The 22,485-nt window shown below is 50.3% G+C and overlaps 1 protein-coding gene and 1 pseudogene across 1 annotated transcript in view; both read left to right on the top strand.

Annotated features, from left to right (window-relative positions):
- The first annotated feature begins 729 nt into the window (after positions 1-729).
- EHD2 (EH domain containing 2) overlaps positions 730-22,485 on the top strand; it is a 33,534-nt gene continuing 11,778 nt past the window's right edge. Inside the window, exons 1-2 of the mRNA XM_066638256.1 lie at positions 730-1,989; positions 7,475-7,572. Of these exons, the coding sequence (XP_066494353.1) occupies positions 1,592-1,989; positions 7,475-7,572 (496 nt within the window). The 5' untranslated portion in view covers positions 730-1,591. The remainder of the gene's footprint in view (positions 1,990-7,474; positions 7,573-22,485) is intronic.
- On the top strand, positions 8,275-8,388 carry LOC136661827 (5S ribosomal RNA; annotated as a pseudogene).

The raw sequence follows: 22,485 nt of genomic DNA, 5'->3' as shown, positions 1-22,485 counted from the left end.
GTGGTTCATTAGGAACATAGCCAGTGGTCCACTGATGTACTGTAGCCTGTCAACCTACCCTAGGAGGATATTACAAAAAGGAAACCTGGGATTCAATCCTATGTACGTTTTCCTGGGAGTAAGCCAGTTCACTCAAAGGTGTTATCCATTTGTGGTCCTCTGTACTTGCCCCTGGGTTAAATCATCACACACACACCAGGAGCTCTGTTTGTTCCACAGAGCCACAGCTGACTTGTTAATGAAAAAGACTCGGGACTCGAGTCTTTTAGAGTCCCCAATCCGCTCTGGGCAGCTTGGAAAGTCCGCTTGTTAGGACTTTCGAGTTAAAGGGCGTAGAGACTTCAACTTTACTCAACTTTAACTTTAACTTTACTCAACTTTAAGAATCGAGTTAAAGAGCATAGAGACTTGTGATTCGACCCAAGTCAAACCATGCTGGATTTGCCCGTCTCTGGTGTCCCCAAAACACATGACAACTTCCCTCTGGGTGGAAGGAATGGTGCAATGCCATAGGTCACTGCTAGAAGGGACAATGACCACTGGGTGGTGTTGCAGGAAGCAGGTTTGGAAGTGGCGCAGCCTTTCCCAATGGGCTGTTTTTTTTTCTCTCTAGACCACAAGGTGGCGTCAGAGGCCCCCATTTGCCAAACCAACATTCCTGGAACTTTGTAGGGGAAAAATGTGTCTCTTTTTATTTTTTGTGTGTGCAGGACTTGTTCTCAAGTTCTTGGCCATCCCAGCCTCCTCCTCCCTTCCTGGATAATTTATGCTAACGTATTCGGCTCCCTGCCTCTTGGCAGCTGCTCATCTTGACAGGAGTGTCTCTTCCAAACAGGAGTCCTGCACAGATGCTCTTTTGAGATCCCCGAAAAGGACAAATCATCATTTTTAAAAAAAAAGAACCACCAAAGGGGATTTTCCATTTGAAACTGACACCGGTGTCTCCCTCAGCCTTCAGTGCTTGGACTGTATTGCCGTGTGCTGGCTTACTGCCTCATCCCACAACTTTTTGGAGACGAAAGCGACCGATTCCAAGGAAGAAGAAACCCCATTGATTCCCATAGAGAAGTATTTCTGTCTGATCTAGTTTGAATCCAGTGGCAAAGTGAATTCTGCACTTTAATACCTAAATACCTGGATAATCAGCAACTTTGGAGCTCGAGGAAAATCTTCAGATCTCTTGACTTCTGCAGAAGAGATTCCTTCACTAGGATCTACAGAACTAAGCTCTCTTGACCATCTGGGACCAACCCACCCAAGTCTTGTTGATTTGATTTATGGGCACCACCCAGAGGATCTGCTGATCAATTTAGATCAGGTTTCAAGAGAACTGGAGCCTCCTGAGAACACTTGGAGTGTTCGATTCCAAAGATAGAAAAGATCCTCAGATTCTTGAGATCTTTCCTATTAGATTTCTGGGACTTGTCAGATTCTGTGGGTCCAGATCTAGTTGTCTTAAAGTCTGGTTGCTTTCCATAAGGACATTAATCTCCCATTTAGGGTGGGTTTTTGGATTTTGCTTCTGATCTCTCGATTTGAATTTTATTTCCAAAAGGAGTAGACCTTGTGCCATTCCCCTCAAACAGCCAATATGTTCAGCTGGATGAAGAAGAACGAGAAGAAAAACCCAGAGGTGATCCACACGGTTACCGAGGGCCTGAAGGACCTCTACAAGAAGAAGTTGCTACCAGTGGAGGAGTTCTACCGCTTCCATGACTTTCATTCGCCAGCCCTGGAAGATGCGGACTTTGACAACAAGCCGATGGTGTTGGTGGTGGGCCAGTACTCCACTGGCAAGACCACCTTCATCAAATACCTCCTGGAGCAGGACATCCCCGGGAGCCGCATTGGGCCTGAACCCACCACCGATTCTTTCATTGCTGTCATGCATGGTGAGACGGAGGGCATCACCCCGGGAAATGCTCTTATTGTAGACCCCAAAAAGCCCTTCCGAAAACTCAACCCCTTTGGAAACACCTTCCTCAATCGGTGAGTGCTCCAGACTGCACCCTGTTCTGCTTTCTGAATTCTCTGGCTGTACTATTTGGCCCCTTCCTTTGGGGAGGGGCTAAGCCTAGAGGCAGAGGTGTAGTGGTTAGAGTGTCAGATTCACGAGTCTTGGGTTCAAGTTCCTATTTAGCCATGAACGCTAGAACCAGGGAACATCCATCGAGTGTCAAGAGAGTTAGAACAGGTAAAAGAAAATATTTACCCAGCGTATAATTAATCTGTGGAACTCCTTGCCACAGGATGTCATTATGGCACCCGGCCTAAATGCTTTAAAAGGGGATTGGACATATTTATGGAGGAAAAATCCATCACAGGTTCCAAGCCATGATGGGTATATGCAACTTCCTGGTTTTGGAAGTAGGTTACGTCAGAATGCCAGGTGCAAGAGAGTGGCAACAAGACGCTGGTATCTTGTAGTCTTGTGTGCATCTGGTGGACCACTGTGACATTCAGGAAGCTGGACTAGATAGAACTTTGGCCTAATCCAGCAGGGCTCTTATGCTCTGATGAAGATCACCTTGGGTGTGGTGTCCCAGCCTAGCATGGCTCACAGCGGTGTTGTGAGGATAAAATGGGATTCCCTTGTCTCTCTCCGCATTCATCAGCTGCCAAGGAAGATGGAGCTATCTGCCAATAGGCGATAGATGAGGGAACTTCAGTGAATGCAGTTATTCCTTCAGGAAAGAAAATAATTGCACCAGCCAAAATTCTCCCTTCTGTACACATTCGTGGGGACCCCCCCCTCCCTTGCTTCAGCATATAACGTGGACATTAACTTTAAGAGTAGTAGGCAAAATGACCAAAAAGGCTTAATGCAAGCCAAGATTCATACCTTGAAGAGAATAAAATGGAACAACATTGCTTCTTCATAGAGGGCATTTCAAAGAAAGGTCCACCACCCAATCTTTGCAATCAGCTTTTCTGAGAGTCTGCACTTATTTTTGCGACTAGATTTCTAGATTTAAATTAAACAGAGACCCTGGGGTGGTGTTGTGGTCCTGACTTTGGGCTTGGATCCAGAAGATGCAGGTTCAGATCCCTACTCAGCCATGAAGATTTCTGGGTGTTCTTGGGCCAGTCACTATCACTTAAACTAACCTCACAGGGCTGTTGTGAGGACAACTGAGGAAAGGAACCATGCCCAAGCCCAGTACTAAAACCCCAACACCATCCCAGGTCATTCCCTGAGGCATCCACCTCTGTTTTGCTCCCCCTGCAAAGGCTCCAAAGGGGAGGGGCCGCTTGCATGCGACAGTGAGGCTCCCTGCAAAACTTAGTGCTTTGCACCCCCTCTGGCTATGCCACTGTCTGAAGGTCACACTTATTCAAAAACTGGCAACCCCAGCAGCTATGTCTTGTTAGGGTCAGTCACCAACAGTTTCGCTGACACCAGTACTTGGCAGATTTCTTTTTAAAGAAGGGGATTGTGTGAACTGTAAACAACGTAGCTATGGCATTCTGGGTGCAGCTCCATTGCTAGATTTTTCCCACCCAGCAGGCCTTTCACACACACACACCCTCATAACAGCATTCATAATTTCCAGGATTCATGGCTACAAGCCCTACTTTAACCACTAGGCTCCATTACTGCCCTTCCAGAGCTCCCGGAACCCAGTGAAATACCCTTCCTCTCCCCTCCTTTTCTGTTAAGGTTGCTGCCCTGGACCCCACAGAATTGGGGGAGGGGGCTCTGTGAACCAAGAAAAGAGCGCCTGTTCCCAGTGGCCCCCAGCTTGTGGTGGGGGGAGGAGAACAACAGGAGAGAACTTGCAGTTCTTTCCAGGGCAGGGGTGGGTGTGAGCCGCTGCAGTAGGGGGCTCTGTGCCAAGCTGTCCCTGTGACACCCGATCCCCAAACAGCCTGGAAAGAAATCAGTCCTCCAGCTGGGCTGGCTTTTGGGATGGGAGTGAGCCATTTCCACAAGGTGGATGCCAGGGGGAAAAATGGATAAACAGTGGTACCAGATACAGGTCTCTTGTTATCTGGTGTGCTCCCTGAGGCATGTGGTGGGCCGCTGTGAGATACAGGAAGCTGGACTAGATGGGCCTGTGGCCTGATCCAGTGGGGCTGTTCTTATGTTCTTAACTACAATTCCCAGGAGGCCTTGCAGGTCTCTTGTTATCTGGTGTGCTCCCTGGGCATTTGGTGGGCCGCTGTGAGATACAGGAAGCTGGACTAGATGGGCCTTTGGCCTGATTCAGTGGGGCTCTTCTTATGGTCTTATGTTCCAACATTGTAGAGATGGATGTACTGGGCCAAGAAGCATCTTTTGAAGTAGTGGCCCCTTATATTTAACGGGGGAGAGCAACTATCCCTCTTCACCCCAGCATGGCGTCTTTTCCCCCCAGTGGTTGTTGCTGGTGTCTCTTCTGCATCTTTTTTTAGACTGACAGCCCTTTGGGGACAAGGAACCACTTATTGGTTTACTCTGCTGCGCCACCAGCTTTGTGAGCAACTTTTTGTGGAAAAGCAGTATGGAAATATTCTTAATAGCAAACATAAGAGGACAACTGCCCATCCCTGTTCAGCCAGCTGGAGAAGGCTCAACGCCTCCTTCAAAATGACAGCTCCTCCCCCAAAAGAAAGATCCATCCTGGCCAACAGACTTGGTGACATGGGTGGGGGGGGTCTTCCAAGTCACTAAGTGCAGAATTCAGAAACCAGGATTCTGAATTTGGGGAGGGGGGGGTGTTGCCGGATCCACTCCTAATAGAGACTCCAATGTCTAACAGCTGCATAGGAATTTTTAAAAACCATTCAACAGCTGCTGTCCTTCTGGCACCAAGATGGGCACAAGTGGGTGGGCTTTTTTTTCTTTTTTGCTTGACGTGATGTAGTTGTTAGAGTTTCTGTATTGGGATTCCTGGCTGGAGCCCTGTGTAGGGGTAGCAAGGAGGTAGAGAGGCCTCATGAGCTGGGATGCGGAACGAGGGGAGTTCACAGGGGCAGTGAAGTTGTGAGGGGGGGGGCTGATGAGTTGTCAGGAACCAACTGGATTTCCTTTGCTGCAGCTTCATACTATGAAAAAAAAACACCCTTCCCTGCTGATCGTTGCCTGTTGGCGGGGCCGGCCTGTACGTGAGGCAAGCTGAAGCAGTCACCTAAGGCAGCAGGTTGCCAAGAGGCACCTAATTCAATCTTCCTACTGGTCTCCAGTACTTCTCCTCATCCTCTTTCCACTCCCTTGATTGGAAAAGGGAAGAGGCAGTCAGAGTAGAAAAGAAAATGTGATTAGAGCCCCACTACTGTGTCCTCTCTGTGCCACCCCCCACTTCCTGTTCCAGTCCAGAGCGCAAGGAGCAGAGGCCAGCAACTCGCCAGGTCCGAGGGGCATAATTTAGCACACCTCCTTGGGAGGAGCAAAGGGGTCTTTGGCCGGCTCTGCCTAGTGAGTCGCTGTCCAAGGGCGCAAAGCTTTTACCATTTTAGAAAGTGTGTGTGGCAGGCAACTCTCTCCCTGACCAGCTCAGGCTCCTTTAAAGCTGCTGGGGTGTACTTGGCCCACGGCAGTGGGAAACTGTGGGATTGCATGTCCCTGGGTGTCTCCGGAAGGGTCCGTTTTTAGCATCCTTGTTTATACTGGAGGAGTCCTGCTTTTTCCTCCATCAGGGGGTTTATAAACATAGACTCCACCCCAGGAGCAGAGCACAGCCTGATTCTTGGCAGCTGTTGTCTTGGCTCTCACCTCGGCTCCATCCAGAGAGCCTGGGGCTCCCAGCGGGGACTCTGAAATCTGCATTACACCCAATGGAAGATGTAAAGGAGTTACCTGGAGAAGGCGCATTAGCAGCTGGCTGGTTGGGTGTCTGGTGGTCTTCTGTGCTCCCTGGGGCATTTGGTGGGCCGCTGTGAGATACAGGAAGCTGGACTAGATGGGCCTATGGCCTGATCCAGTGGGGCTGTTCTTATGTTCTTAACTACAATTCCCAGGAGGCCTTGCAGGTCTCTTGTTATCTGGTGTGCTCCCTGGGGCATTTGGTGGGCCGCTGTGAGATACAGGAAGCTGGACTAGTGGGGCCTTTGGCCTGATCCAGAGGGGCTCTTCTCATGTCCTTATGACCTTGCTACACATTAATTTGGTTCAGTACGTGCACTTGTGTTTTAAGTGAAATGCAGCTTTGGGAGGGAGATGGGGCTGGGGAGGGGGGCTGAAACTCTTACTTATGTAACCCTTATGCAGTGTATTCCGAAAGCAATTCAGACTTCAGCTCATGAATCCAAGCAACCCAAGTCCGTACAAGATCTCAGTAGAAAGTCTCGCTCAGCCAAAAGTCTCCCTCAGCCAATGTTCCTTACGGTGTATCCCAGCATCCCAAAAGCCCTCTGGAAGAAAGTTACCCTTTATCCTGCCCCCTAAAAGCCAGCTAAGGAGGAGTGAGAAGAAGGGTAGTGTGCCATTTTTGAGGGAAGGAAAAGGAATATAATGGTGGTCATTTTTGGTGGATCACATTATTTTCTTTTGATGCCTCCCGAAGGTCCTACGTGGAGGTCCAGAAGAACGTTTTTGATTACTTTTCTGCCTGGTAATGAAGAAATCAACTTCAGTTCTCCAATAGGCCAACCTGGAATACCAGACCCGTCATATCAGCACAAGCACAGAATGGGAAGGGTGTCCATCTCTCCTAGGGTTGCCCAGTCGTGTAGCTAGAGGGGGTGCAAAGCACTAAGTGTTGTAGGGAGCCTCACTGTGACATGCAAGTGGCCTGTCCCCCTCCCCTTCACAGCCATTATGGGGCAGTGGGAGCAAAACGGAGGCATATGCTACTGGCATTGCCATCCCTCCACCAGAGATCCTGGCAACCCTCTGGACAGACTCCAAGTGACTGAGTCACCCTTGAACATCTAACTGCTTTCTCCTGCTCACAGTGGTGCAGTTCAAGGGCTAAAGACTGGATCCCCCCCTCCCTGTTTTCTGTGCACCTCTTTATAGGGCCGCATCACAGCATTCAACATTTAAGGCCTGACATAAGCAAACGTCCAGGATAGCGATTTTCAACCTCTGTGCCATGGCACACTGGTGTGCCGTGACTGGTCTGCAGGTGTGCCGTGGGAGTTTGGGGGAGGGTCGTTCATTAGTAGGGCCATTGGAGGATGTGAGCCCCCTGCCAGCAGCACGGTGTGGCTTGTCAGTTGTCAAAAAAACAGATGGTGTGCCTTGACAATTTTAGCACCTTGTCAGTGTGCCTTGAGATGGAAAAGGATGAAAATCGCTGGTCTGGGAGGGACCTGGACCCCTGAGACTTCCACAGGTGCAGCTCCTTCCCTGCTCAAATTCCTTATGAAACCTGGACATTGTCCCCATTCTTATAGGTGACCCAGATTGCAAAAGGAACCAGGCATCCTGGCTTGCGACGGTTAGACAGGTGGCATTGGTGAGCCACGTGCAGACCTGTGCGCCCCTCGCTTCTCTCTGCCTTCTCTTGTGCAAGCCCTGCACCCTGATTCCCACTTCTCTTTCCCACAGGTTTATGTGTGCTCACTTGCCCAACCAAGTCCTGGAGAGTATCAGCCTCATCGACACCCCAGGGATCCTGTCCGGGGCGAAACAGCGCGTGAGCCGAGGTAAGGTGGTTTTGGGTGGGGGGCAGGAGGACCTCAGTGGGAACCTGCCCTTTCTCAGTGGAACAAGTGGACATTCCTCGTTCCCTTCTGAGCATGACTCAGTTCCTCCTCCTCCTCTTGTGTGTCGGCACCTGTGGCCAAGCGCCAGGCTGACTTGGGGTTGTCCTCCGGCTCTGTCTTCGGTGGCACGTCCTTGGGTGTTCCCTTGGCCAGTGGCCAAGGCCGGCAGCCCCAGCAACAGCCTCTATTGTGTTCCTGCCCGCTGGTAAATATTGATTCAGTCCTCGAGGGTAACTTCAAGGAAAACAAAGAGTGCACGGATCCATTTCAAAACAAAGGAAGCAGCTGGATGGAGGGGGTGTAGAGAGAGGTGGGGGTGGCAGACTGGAGAACTTGGGTGAAGGCTGGCATCTTCTTTTCTCCAACCTTGCTTTTGACAGCGACTCGCTATGTAGAAATGCAGAAGGCAAACCTTTCCCCATCACTGTCTTCCACAAAGGAAACAGGATAGTGTTCTCCATGCTGTCAAAAGGCAGAGGAGCAGTGCCAGGAAAAACAGCTGGCAGCTGCTCTTGAGCACCCACACCAATGGAGGAATCAGGATGGTTAGAGAGGGTTAGGTCATGATAAGTCATGCGCACGTCCTGACCCACCAGGCTGGACAGCCACATGTTGAAGCCTGACATCTTTTTTGCAGTCCCAGGCAACTGTTACCCTGCATGTGCCTGATCTCGTCTGATCTCGGAAGCTAAGCAGGGTCAGGCCCGGTTAGTACTTGGATGGGAGACCGCCTGGGAACACCGGGTCCTGTAGGCTTATACCATGATCTTGGAAGCTAAGCAGGGTCAGGCCCGGTTAGTACTTGGATGGGAGACCGCCTGGGAACACCGGGTGCTGTAGGCTTATACCATGATCTTGGAAGCTAAGCAGGGTCAGGCCCGGTTAGTACTTGGATGGGAGACCGCCTGGGAACACCGGGTGCTGTGCATGATCTTGGAAGCTAAGCAGGGTCAGGCCCGGTTAGTACTTGGATGGGAGACCGCCTGGGAACACCGGGTGCTGTAGGCTTATACCATGATCTTGGAAGCTAAGCAGGGTCAGGCCTGGTTAGTACTTGGATGGGAGACCGCCTGGGAACACCAGGTGCTGTAGGCTTATACCATAGTCTTTCAAGACTGAAGGTTGCCAACCAGGCAGGCAGAAAAGCAAGGAGGCTTCTGATTGGCCCAGATGTGTGGCTGGCAGGCCTGCGTTTGGCTTGGCCAGGCACAAATTGCACAGGCCTGGCTCAAGCATTCAGGGTGGAGGGAGGAGGGGGGAACCCATAACTCATCAGCTTGAGAAACGGAGTTGACCACACAAGCAAAACACACACACACACACACACACACACACACACACACATTACAAAACGCAAGGAAACATTTAGCAAACGCAGGAACGAATTGGTTACAAAGGCTGCTATTGAGTAGGAACAGAATGTGCAGGAGAGAGGCCAGAGATAAAACGGCTCTGAGATGTGCTGTTCACATTCCAAGCCGCGTCGAGGGTGCTCTTGAGTCTTGGTGTGACGCAGCAAAGATAGGAGCTGCGCTTGCCAGCTCTCAGGGTGTTTGCCTATGAGGCAGCATTCAGGGGGCCTTCCAGCTGGGCCGCTGGATCGCAGAATTTTCGCCCCGGATTTGAGCTTTAGGGAGCCCCCTTGGTTGCTTCGCCTCCTCTTCTGTTCAAAACGTAGTGCTCCCTGCTGGTAGACCACTACTCCATCACCATCCCACCAGTGGAAGGGGTGGAATGACATGGAGGTAGAAGTTTTGCAGCAGTGCAATCGGCGATCACAACATTGTCTTAAAACACTAAGCAGAATTTCACATCGTCCTGACACTGAAAAAACCGCCACATCTCCAATGGAAAAACGAGGAAAACCTCTCTAAAAAATCATAGGATCCTTCCCCCCCCCCCCCGAATATTATGACTTTCCCCTGTCCCTTTGCAGGGGGGCTCCAGTCTGGCACCAGATATTTTTGGTCATTCAATAGTACACAACTATGAGACATCACCAGGCTATTGTGATATAAGTTGCCCAGTTGCCTTAGCTTTATAGCTAAGGTGAGGGCAGGATTTGGTGGGCCGCTGTGAGATACAGGAAGCTGGACTAGATGGACCTATGGCCTGATCCAGTGGGGCTGTTCTTATGTTTCTTATGAACCAGGATTTTGCTAGTCCTACCTAGCCTGGTGCTCTAACCACTACACCACACTGCTCCAAAGGGTTGAGAGTTAAGGATGAAATAGAGACTGCAAATCCATTGCTTGCTTGCTTCAAAGTGCTGTGGAAATGGAGGGGACCACCAGAGGCTCCAGGGATGCGCTTCCTTCTTGGCCTGACCAGGAGTCCACCTCCTCACCCAGAGCCCCTCTGAGAGGATGGGCAGGGCTGAGTCAGGAGAGCCCTTTCATGCCTTCTGCCTGACGCAGACATTCCTATGCTCCTCTCCCCCTTGGAACTGCTGGTTTCCACTGTGTGGGGTGGGTCCGATTCCGGGTGGCTCCACATTCCAGCAGAGGGGGAGACCTCCCTCGCTCCCCCCTCCCCCTCCCAATGTTTCCTGGTTGCTGGGCACCTTGGAGAATCCCAGGCAGGGGGGCACAGAGTTGAAGCTTTATCTCTGCATTTTCCCCCTGAGCTATGTGGGGAATCTGGAGACAAGCCCCACCTCGGTGAGCTGGTGGCAAAGGAGAACTCTGGGAAGGCTGCACCCTGCACACTTTGGGTCTTGTTTACGGCTGCTGTTGCCAGGAATCTCTGTCTTCCCTGTGCTTTCCTCTGGCTGCAGCACTGGCCATGCTGATAGGTCCTCTGCACATGATTCAAGGATCTCTGGTTGTGCACAGGGCTGGGGGGAAGCGTCCTTGCAATGAGTGTGTTTTTTGAGCGGAGGTCAGCAACAGGCAGGTTCTAGACAAAACCCCACAGGGTGCTGCCGTCTGGCCCCAAATTGCCAGTTCTACAGACAAAGAAGTGTCAGTGGGCATTCAGGGCCAAGCCAAGACTTCCAGGTGCTGGGATCTCACAACAGATGCTGTTTTTCCTCCCCTTACCTCCCCAGCCACCCTCAACTCTACCACTCCTCTTACTCGCCACTGTCTGGGTGCAAAAAGGAAGTGAGGAAAGGAGCAGGAAGTGTGGAGGAGAGGGATTCCCCCTCCCACCCCATTCCATGTTTGGAGACTGGCTGCACCCATTCCAAGGTGAGGGGAAGGTGCATTATAGAGCTTAGTTCAGCGATTCTCCAAGTCGAGCCCCACTTGATGGGACGTGACTCAATTCCCGGTGGGTCCTGCACAGCCTCCAATGAAAACATGGGTGATAGAAAGATCAGATAACTGATTGCTTCAAGCCCCGAGGCTATTCAGAAATCAGGCAGAGGCTCTTTAATGCCCTACAAAGAGCTGAGCTCCTGCAGTTTGCAAGCTTGTGTAAATCTAGGGAGATAAATGTGCCAGCATCTTTTTTTCAGGTGTGTTTTTTCCAAGTCAGTCAAGGACAGGTAGTGGGGGCAGGTGAAGGCTGGGTCACAGAACTAAACCTTGAGGCTATTCATTAGGGCTGCCTCATTATGAGAAATGGATCAAGTTTTTGCAAATAAATAAATTCTGTTACCTTGCACATGCCTGATCTCGTCGGATCTCGGAAGCTAAGCAAGGTCAGGCCTGGTTAGTACTTGGATGGGAGACCGCCTGGGAATACCAGGGGCTGTAGGCTTATACCGTAGTCTTTCGAGACTGAAGGTTGCCAACCATCTCCCTATACTGAACACTATCTCCCGATCTTGTCTGATCTTGGAAGCTAAGCAGGGTCGGGCCTGGTTAGTACTTGGATGGGAGACCACCTGGGAATACCGGGTGCTGTAGGCTTATACCATGATCTCAGAAGCTAAGCAAGGTCAGGCCTGGTTAGTACTTGGATGGGAGACCACCTGGGAATACCAGGTGCTGTAGGCTTATACCATGGTCTTTTGAGACTGAAGGAGGCCAACCAAAAAAATTCTTTCTGGAGCACCTTTTTTTCTAAGTCTCGTCCATCTCGGTAGGTCCTGATAGAGTGTCATTTTGAAAAGCGGTTCCCAGTGTATGAGAACCACTGGCCAAGGATGAGGTCAGCTGTTAGGTGTCACCACTGCAGGGCTGAAGCCTGCCTGGAGGCCTGAGAAGGCCTTAGAGGACTGTAGAAAAATGGCACCGAGGGGAGAAGCCTCCATTGGTTGGGTGCCTGAGAAAGTTCAGCCTTTGCTCCATGGCAACCTAAGGCAGGAGGATGATTCACTCGCAGAGTGTTGTGGAATGCTTGGCGGGTGCCAGGGATGGAGGAGGACGGGTGCGTTTCCAGGGCAGGGCAGGGTGCACGCATGTGAGGAGAGTTGCTACAAAAACTGTGTGGGTTCGGCAAGCGTTGGAATCGGCCCCTGTGGACAACAAGGGAATGGAAGGGAAAAAATCACGGCAACAGTGTTGATGGCCCTTTGCTGAACTGCGTTCTTCTCTGCCTCCACCCACCCATCCCAGACTGCGGTTCCACCTCTTCTGCTTTCTTGTGGACCTGGCTGTTTACACCTACCACAGAATGAGCAGTGGGAGCTGGGGGGGGGGGTGAGTCTGCCAGGTACGGGTGCTACCTGAGGGTCTGCCAGGCTGGACCAAGCTTGGCCCCTTGGTGCAAGAGGCTCAGTCTGCCATCAGGGAGGGTGCCCAACCCAGGCAGGAGAATGGATTAAAATACTTTGGGGTGCAAGCATGTGTGCACATGTGGGAGATGTGCATCTTTTGCATGCTTCCTCACTAGGGGAAGCTGTTCCCCTAGATCAGCAATTTTCAACCGGTGTGCCGTGGTCATTTTTGTGCCACACAAGGTCTGCAGAAGTGCCACAGGAGTTTGGAGCAGAGCAGAGGAAAATGGCTGGAAAAACCGGTCCAGGTTCTGCAGCTCTGTTTCGAGGGCAATGGCCTGTAGTGACAAATAAGGAGCAAGACAATTTGTTACTACAGACTGTTGCTCCAGAAACAGAGCCGCAGGGCCTAAAAGAGTATCCCAGAAGCCAGAAATGACATCACAAGAGATGAAGACCATAGAGAAGAGTTAGTCTGCCATGAGAAGAAAAATGTTGAAAACCAGTGCTGTAGATGCTCCTTTTTTTCAATATAATTCAATCTTGGGCGTTCCTGGAGATCCTGTTAAAATACCCAAGAATGTCTGCAGAAGTCCACCTGGAGACAGATTCTCTTTCCTGGAGATTCCAGGCCAATCTTAGAGGGTTGGCCACCCTCTTATTTGCACTCACCTCTGTCCAGCACAGGAGCTAGGACTTCTCTCCACCACAAGGTGCCCATACCTCATTTCTCTGGACAGGCATAGAGCATGGGCCTCTTCCCACATGCACATGTAATGAACTAGGCTTCCAAATGGTTGGGCCAAAAGTTGCGTAAACTTGTTGCACCGGAATCTGGCCACAGTCCGAGTGCGCCTGCACAGCTACCCCCTGCCCCACACTCCCCTTGGTCTTTCTCCTGCTCTAGGAGTGTCGTTAGTATGTTTAAATCCCACCCCTTAATTAGGAAAGGTGGCTATGGCTCTGTGCGGAGATGCCTCTCCTCCACCCTCACTGTCAATGAGGGTTCTTGTCTTCCTTCCACCAAGGCATCAGGGCTGCCACATTTTTGCCAGCCCGGACCTGCCTGCGGCCCACCCGGTTCCTTGGCTCCCTCACCTGCACGGAGCAGGGGAGCTGTGGGGTGCCAAAGCAGAGAGGAAATTCCTGTTGCGAGCCGGCACACGCCTGAGCCAGCTGCCTGCTCATCACGGTGAATTGCGGCTCTTCCCAAGAGATGCGCTGCTGGTGCCAGCATTGGTTCGAAAATCCCAATAAGGCCAACATCAGACTTTGGAAAGTCAACTCTAAACTTCAGCGTATCAAGTTCTGCCTCCGACGGCTGTATGGGAGGCACAAATTCAACTGGTAAAATTTTCCTTGGCATGAAGATGGGCAAGGAAATTGCTTCACCAGTTGGGCTGCAGCCTCTTAGACCACTGTTAAAAATACAGCAGGCTTGTCCAAGGGCTGTCCAAACACTGCAGCAGGGAAGACCACCTCCTGCTGTTCTGTTTTGTCTGGGACACGTGCCCCAGTAGGGAATCTGGTGTTGCCAGATTGTCAGTTTCAAATCTTCATCCTGAAAAAATTCTGAGCTCTGTTCAAAACTCTTGTAACAGCAGGAAGAGGGAAACGTCACTTCTAGATTGATCCTGCAGCCCCTCCTGCTGTCTCCAATGGTGTAGGCTACACCATCTGGCACAAATTACTTAACACCCCCCGGCCTTTGCTAAAACCAGAAGTGCCTTTTAAAGTCCTCTGACAGGCTTTCTGAAGCATTCCTAGGCTTGGGAAGATGACTCATGATGTCCCTGGGCCTCAGAAGGCCTCCAAAAGGCATTCCCCAACACCCTCCCAGGTGCAGCTTTCTGAGCCTTTGACCCCCTCAGCCCCTCCTTAGCTATGCCACTGACTATCAACTCATGAGCTTTCCGGGTCAACTCTTGACCTCCCTGGGCCTCAGAAGGCCTCTGAAGGACACCCCCTGACACCCTCCCACGTGTGGCATCCGGGGCAATTGACCCCCCAGTCCCTCCTTACGCCACTGACTGTACCCCCCCCCACAACCACTCTTGAAAAATTCCTCGGAGGAGCACGATTGTCATGTTCCTACTGAATATCATTTAAAAGGGTGGAGGGTTCATCTCTTTCTGCTTCTTTATTACCCCCTAAAAAAAGGATCTCTCCATTGTACAGCTAACCAGTTCTGGCTGGTGTAACAAAAGCAATAGAGGCAAGAACACTGGCCTCTTCTCCAGCCACTTGGTACAGATTACGAGCCGAGTCTGGTTCCCCGTGACTCGATACAGAATTGCCTTGGTATTTATGAGGTTTCTCCGAGACTTCTGGGGGCAATGCTCACGTTTTTCCAGAATTCTCTTCTGGCTCGTAATGCTGCCATATGCATGTGACTGGGACTGTGCACGGGCTACTTATCATGCTATTCCCTGGGAATTGTGGCCTTGGATATATTGGATATATTTTCCATAAAATATATGGAATAAAAATAAAATAAAATAGGGCATATTTTCCAAAATATCAGGTCCAGAAACAAGAGAATTCTAGATCTGGGTGCCCAGATAGCAAGAAATGAACTGACCCAAAGGGAGAAAATACTGAGCGAACCAAAGGCTGATTGGTAGGTGATCCAGTTTCCTGGTGTCGCGGCAATCGAGGAGAGTTTTGTTAAGGGTAAGGGGTGAACATTAAAGAATTCCTGCAGCCCGGTCAATCTAACCACACGTATGAAGAATCTTTTTTTCATTCCAAAACCGAGAACTTCTTGGGAGCAACTATACTCTGTTCGTAATACTTCCGAGCATCACCATCACCAAGGCTTCTAAGCACACCGTGGACGAATTTTTATTCCAAGCCAGGTGATTAGGGTCAACAACAGGTAGTTTTGAACTTCAAGCTGTGGCCAGCTTGAAACTAGCTTTCCACACAAGAAATGCTTGTGGCCTTCTCCAGTAAATGCTCCACTGAGCAACTCTGAAACCTGGCACAGAAGAACGGCCGAAAGTCTCAGACTGGCATCCCGGATTCTCTTGCATGCACAAGAATTCTTGGGTATCTGGCAGGCCTGTGACAGTCTCCGGCTCCTAAGATTCCTTTGTGATCTGTTGTGGGTGTCAGTTACATGTTGCAGGAAGGGCTTGGAGACATTCAGTTCACACCTCCTCCTCCTTCTGTCCGTTCTTAAATAAACTGAAAAGGGCTGGAAAATCCTTCCCGGAAATGCTCTCTCTTCTTCTCTTCTGTTCCTTTGGGCCGGATCTCCCTGTGCCACAGGCAAGTGGGTTATAAACTGGATTTAGCCAGAGACCCATAGATCTGTCCCCGTCCCCCCCCCCAGAAGACTGTTGTGGGCTCACAGCCTGGAATGTTGGTTCCTTATGACTAGCTGAATTGTGTGTTCAGCTGGCTAATAATAACCTAGGAGGCAAATGAGGGGGAAGGAAAACTGCAAGTATGTTAGTTTGCAATTCTTATGATTTGAGGATGATTGGGATTTTTAAAGCTCTCATATGCCTTTTTGGGGGCATGTAGGATCTTCCCCCCCCCCACCAAATTAACAGCTGGTAACTTCTTAAATGATCAGCGCTGGGGTTTAGTGTTGCCTCCCAACCTGAAAAACATGCCTCTCCCTAGTTGCAAGCTTGCCAGCTGGTTATAGTTACTCAACTGTGAGCAAAAAGCACTCTGCATGCACCCAGAAACACTCTTGTCTTTATGATTACATTGCATGTAAAGAGGCCCAGTTTTCGAAATGGGAGGGCCGCCGTAGTTCAGGCTGCCAGCAATCCTTTTTGCTGGTCTTTCCTTATCTTCCCCGGGGCAAATTCGGAGGAGAATGGTGGCTTTGTCTGACCTCCCATATCTCTATCTTGTGATAGCAATCCGGAGTTAAATATTCCAGATTCTTCCGCCAAAGCAAAGCCTGCGACATCATTCAGCTGACCTTTGGCAACCCCCCTTTCCCCTGCGTGAGCCACTGGAACCCCCTGGTTCACTCAGATAAGGCTGCGTGGCCAGGTTCCCCCTCCCTCATTATTCAGCTCTCCCATCTTTATTATTTTTCTTTAATCTGTCAGAACAATGAGGCCCCTTTGCTCAGACTTTCCTATGGAACGGCTCGGTTTCCTTTTTTGGTGCTATGGAACCGGCTGCCGTGAACTTCGGCTGCCAAGAGGCAGGCAGGAGGGGCTGGGATCGTGGCCCGGCTCCAGCAACTAAGAAAGCCATGGAACTTGTTTAGATTTGGCAGGGCAGGGCAGGGGGAGAGGAGAGGGCCGAGAAGAAGAGCCCGGTACAGCGAAAATCTGCTTTCACTGGGCAGGGAAGGAGGGCATCCAGATGGGGGGGCAGGGGAAATGCACCAAATTTCTCGTGGTGGAGCAGGCGTTTAAAAAATTCTTCTTGGACAGTTGCAACATGAACTGGCTGGGATTAGGTGGGGGAGAGGGTGGAGGGAAGGGGGCCAACACCCAGTTGTTGCTGGCAATCTTCAGTCTCGAAAGACTCTGGTATCGCGCTCTGAAAGGTGGTTCTGGAACAGCGTCTAGTGTGGCTGAAAAGGCCAATTCGGGAGTGATGATCCCTTCCACACCTGGAGCAAGTGCAGTCTGTCCCTGGTCTGTCTCCCTGGCTATGGGCCTTCCTTCTTTGCCTCTTTGCCTCAGACTGTTGGCCAAGTGCCTCTTCAAACTGGGAGAGGCCATGCTGCACAGTCCAAGCGGGCTGCTCAGAGGCCAAGGTTTCCCACCTGTTGAGGTCCACTCCTAAGGCCATCAGATCCCTCTTGCAGATATCCTTGTAGTGCATCTGTGGTCTACACGTAGGGCACTTTCCATACAGGAGATCCTTTGGGATCCGGCCATCATCCATTCTCACGACATGACCAAGCCAACGCAGACGCCTCTGTTTCAGCACTGTATACATGCTGGGGATTCCAGCTCGTTCCAGGACTGTGTTGTTTGGAACTTTGTCCTGTCAGATGATACCGAGGATGCGTCAGAGGCAGCGCATCTGGAAAGCGTTCAGCTTCTTCTGCAGTTGTGAGCGAAGAGTCCATGACTCGCTGCAGTACAGAAGTGGACTCAGGACGCAAGCTCTGTAGACCTGGATCTTGGTATGTTCCAAGCTTCTTGTTGGACCAGACTCTCTTTGTGAGTCTGGAAAATGTGGTAGCTGCTTTAGTGATGCGTTTGTTTAGCTCGGTATCCAGAGAAAGAGTGTCGGAGATCGTTGAGACAAGGTACACAAAGTCATGGTCAATCCCCAGCTCATGTGCAGAGATTGCAATGCAGGGAGGTGAGTCCACATCCTGAACCATGACCTGTGTTTTCTTCAGGCTGATTGTCAGTCCAAAGTCTTGGAAGGCCTTGCTAAATCAGTTCATGAGCTGCTGGAGATCTTTGGCAGAGTGGGCGGTGACAGCTGCATCGTCCACAAAGAGGAAGTCACGCTGACATTTCAGCTGGACTTTGGACTTTGCTCTCAGTCTGGAGAGGTTGAAGAGCTTTCCGTCTGATCTGGTCCGGAGATAGATACCTTCTGTTGCAGTTCCAAAGGTCTGCTTCAGCAGGACAGCGAAGAAAATCCCAAACAAGGTCGGCGCGAGAACACAGCCCTGCTTCACTCCGCTTCAGATGTCAAAGGGGTCTGATGTAGAGCCATCAAAGACAATGTCCTTGTGGAAAGATTTGATGATGCTGAGGAGCCTGGGTGGACATCCAATCTTGGGGAGAATCTTGAAGAGGCCGTCCCTGCTGACCAGGTTAAAAGCCTTCGTGAGATCTATGAAGGCTATAAAGAGTGGCTGTTGTCGTTCTCTGCATTTCTCCTGCAGTAAGGGAGAATACCATATTGGTGGTGGACCTGTTGGCTCGGAATCTGCACTGCGATTCTGGATAGATGCTCTCTGCAAGTACCTGGAGCCTCTTCAGTGCAACTCGGGCAAACAGCTTTCCTACAATGCTAAGGAGAGAGATGCCACGGTAGTTATTGCAGTCACCCCTGTCGCCTTTGTTCTTGTACAGCGTGACAATGTTTGCATCCTTCATGTCCTGTGGTACTCCACCTTCTCTCCAGCAGAGGCAGAGGATTTCATGCAACTCAGTGGCGATGATCTCTTTGCAGCACTTTAGGACTTCAGTAGGGATGCTGTCTTTCCCGGGTGCCTTGCCAGAGGCCAGAGGCAAGGGAGTCCAGGGTCATGTGAAGTTCTGCTAGGGTTGGTTCACTGTCAAGCTCCTCCAACACAGGCAGGCACTTGATGTTGTTCAGTGCTTCCTCAGTTACTGCATTTTCTCTGGAATATAGCTCAAAGTAGTGCTGCACCCAGCGTTCCATCTGCTGCGCCTGGTCCTGGATGACCTCACCTGTGGCAGACTTCAGAGGGGCAGTTTTCTTCTGTGTTGGACCTAGGGCCTGCTTGATACCATCATACATCCCCTTGATGTTGCCCGTGTCAGCTGCTATCTGTATCTGGGAACAGAGCTGGAGCCAGTAGTCGTTAGCACATCTCCTGGCAGTCTGCTGGACTTTGTTGCAAGCAACTCAGAGGACCTGCAGGTTGTGCTCACTGGGACAGGCTTTGTATGCTGCTAGAGCTCTCTTCTTTTCCTCAATGACTGGTGTCAACTCCTCAGAGTGGGCTTCAAACCAGTCTGCTGTCTTGTTGATCTTCTTGCCAAATATGGACAAGGCAGTGTTGTAAATGGCATTTTTGAAATGTTCCCATCTGTTGGATGCATCTGCATCGGCCGGGCCTGGAAGAGATTCCTCAAGCGCTCCTGCAAATGCCTCCACTTTTCCCTGGTCCCAGGTCTTGCTGGTGTCAATGTGAGGTCTTCCTTCCTTTTTTGTGTGATACAGTCACTTAGTTTGCAATTTCACTCTGCTGCACACCAGGGAGTGGTCAGTGTCGCAGGCAGCACCCGGATAACTGCGTGTGATCTTGATGCTGGGAAGGCTGGAGCGTCTGGTGAGAATCAGGTCGAGCTGGTGCCAGTGCTTTGATCTTGGGTGTCTCCAAGAGACTCTATTTTGGGGCTTCGTGTTGAAGAAGGTGTTGCTGACACAGAGACCGTGATGACAGCAAAACTCTAGCAGGCGTTGGCCATTTTCGTTCATCCTCCCAGTGCCGAACTGGCCTAAGCAAGTGGGCCACGAACTGTGATCAGCACCAACTCTAGCATTGAAATTGCTGAGGATGAACAATGGCTCTTTTTGGGGGATTTTCTTGATAGTGGTGGCCAGGTCATCATAGAATTTGTCTTTAGCTTCTGCTGAAGACGGCAGTCAGTGCATATGCACTGATGAGAGTGACAAGTCCTGCTGATGAGTGGAGCTGCAGGGACAAAATTCTTTCACTTCCTGCAGAAGGTGGGATGATGGACTTCAGTAGGGTATTTCTGACCGCAAAGCCAACACCATGTTCCCTGGTTTCGTTTGGTGGTTTTCCCTGCCAGAAAAATGAGAAATTTCTCTCCTTGACAGATCCGGAATCTGGCAGCCTTGTCTCTTGAAGGGCGACGATGTCCATCTGCAGCCTGCTCAGCTCCATGTCGATGACAGCTGTTTTGTGGGCGGAGGGTGAGAGGGTGAGAGGGTGGAGGGAAGGAGGTCAACACTCAGGTACCAGTTAAGTCATGGAGTTGGCACAGGGCAGCAGTGAAGCCTCTCTCACCCATGCTGCGGCCCTGGTGAAGATCCTCTGCCCTCCGCAGCTGCTTTTTTGAAAATGCAAAGGCCATTGGGAGTTTTGGTCACGCCTGCATTTTGTGGGAAAGAAGATTGCCCTGGCATAGCTCACCGGAGAGCGACACAGACACTCGGCACTGCAGTGCAATGATTTGACAATGAGCCTGTGTGTGTGGATTCCCCCTAGAAACTTTGGCTCCAGCACAGTGTCTTTGCTAGCGGCAGTTTGCTGGTGTTACTTCTGCATAATTTTACACTGTGAGCCCTTGTGGGACAAAGAGCTGTTTAACTTTATTTTTGTCTGTAAACCACTTTTCGAACGTTGAAAAGCAGTATATAAATATTCAACATATCGATGGAAGTGTTGACCCCATGTGCAGCGGCAATGAAGAAGGCCAATTCTATGCTTGGGATCATTAGAAAAGGTATTGAGAACAAAACAGCTAATATTATAATGCCGTTGTACAAATCGATGGTAAGGCCACACCTGGAGTATTGTGTCCAGTTCTGGTCACCACATCTCAAAAAGGACATAGTGGAAATGGAAAAGGTGCAAAAGAGAGCGACTTACTGGGCTGGGGCACCTTCCTTATGAGGAAAGGCTACAGCGTTTGGGCCTCTTCAGCCTAGAAAAGAGGTGCCTGAGGGGGGACATGATTGAGACATACAAAATTATGCAGGGGATGGACAGAGTGGATAGAGAGATGCCCTTTACACTCTCACATAACACCAGAACCAGGGGACATCCACTAAAATTGAGTGTTGGGAGAGTTGGGACAGACAAAAGAAAATATTTCTTTACTCAGCGTGTGTTTGGTCTGTGAAACTCCTTGCCACAGGATGTGGTGAGGGCATCTGGCCTGGATGCCTTTAAAAGGGGACTGGACAAATTTCTGGAGGAAAAATCCTTTACGGGTTACAAGCCATGATGTGTATGTGCAACCTCTTGATTTTAGAAATGGGCTATGTCAGATGCAGGGGAGGGCACCCTTGCATCTGGTGTGCTGCATCCCTTGTTATCTGGTGTGCTCCCTGGGGCATTTGGTGGGCCGCTGTGAGATACAGGAAGCTGGACTAGATGGGCCTATGGCCTGATCCAGTGGGGCTGCTCTTATGTTCTTAAACTACAATTCCCAGGAGGCCTTGCAGGTCTCTTGTTATCTGGTGTGCTCCCTGGGGCATTTGGTGGGCCACTGTGAGATACAGGAAGCTGGACTAGATGGGCCTATGGCCTGATCCAGTGGAGCTGTTCTTATGTTCTTAACATCATCATCACTGGCTCTTGTGCAAGCAAGACAATTCATTAAAGGTATAGAAGGCAAGAGCAATAACAGCTTGAGCTGGGCATGGTTAAGAACAGGCACCATCGAGAAGGAGACTAAGGGTACAATCCTTATGTCAGTGCTTTAAGGTAAGGGAACAAAGGTAAGGGAACAAACATTCCCTTACTTTGAGGAGGCCTCTGTCAGTGACACCCAACTGCAGGGTGCAGCACATGTCCTATTGGCACCGCTATGCCAGCGCTGGAAAGCACTGACATAAGGGGTTAGGATTGTGCCCTAAGGGCGCAATCCTAACCAACTTTTCAGCACTGACATAGCTGTGCCAATGTGGCATGCGCTGCATCCTGCAGTGGGGAGGCAGTCAAGGAGGCCTCCTCAAGGTAAAGTCATGTTTGTTACCTCACGTTGGGACTGCAATGCGGCTGGGTTTGTGCTGGAAAGTTGGCTAGGATTGCACCCTGAAGGACTGATTCTGGCCACTGATCTTCTGTGTAATGTAATGAAGGCAAAAGTACAAGGCACCAGTGATGATAGTAAATGTCATTTATGCAAGAAATGGAATAAAAGAATAAATCATCTGATTTGTGAATGTCCCAAAATAGCCAACAACGATTGCAAAGAACGGCACAAGAATGTGGCCAAATTAGTCCACTGGGCCTTATGTAAAACGTACAACATACCTGCATCAGAGAAGCCGTGGCAATACCAGGTGGAAAGAGCAGTAGAAAATGAAGAGGTCAAAATTCTGTGGGACTTTTGGATACAGACCGACAGGCGTGTGGAGGCCAGTACTCTGGATACTGCTGTCACAGAAACCAGGCGCGTGTTATTCGTAGATGTCACCATTCCCGGCAACTCGCAAATTTTGGAGAAAGAACAGGAGAAAATATCCCAGTACCGCAACCTGTGAAATCTGGATGAAGCATGTAAAAGTGCTGCCGATAGCAATCGGCGCACTAGGGACAATATCAACACAATTGGCACAGCTGGACGTACCGGCAATAACATCAACCAAATTACAACTGGCACAGCGTCCATCTTTCGTCGGTACCTTATCTACACCTAGATGTGAGGCAGATGTCTGGTGGATGAGGACTTACTGATAAATGTTGTGGTTTTTGTGTGTGCATATACGATTCTTATCAGCTGTGTTGGCATTTTGATGTGAATCGAAATAATAATAGGCTCTTGTCCAAGCAAGCAACAATTGGACCATTCTTTGGGGGCAAAGGTGATGTTTCTGAGGTTCCCCACACCCGTGACACAGGTTGCTTC

The sequence above is a fragment of the Tiliqua scincoides genome, chromosome 10, assembly GCF_035046505.1.
Source record: "Tiliqua scincoides isolate rTilSci1 chromosome 10, rTilSci1.hap2, whole genome shotgun sequence".
Taxonomy (NCBI): domain Eukaryota; kingdom Metazoa; phylum Chordata; class Lepidosauria; order Squamata; family Scincidae; genus Tiliqua; species Tiliqua scincoides.
The sequence above is the reverse complement of the archived record's forward strand: the minus strand, read 5'-3'. Positions and strand labels throughout refer to the sequence as shown.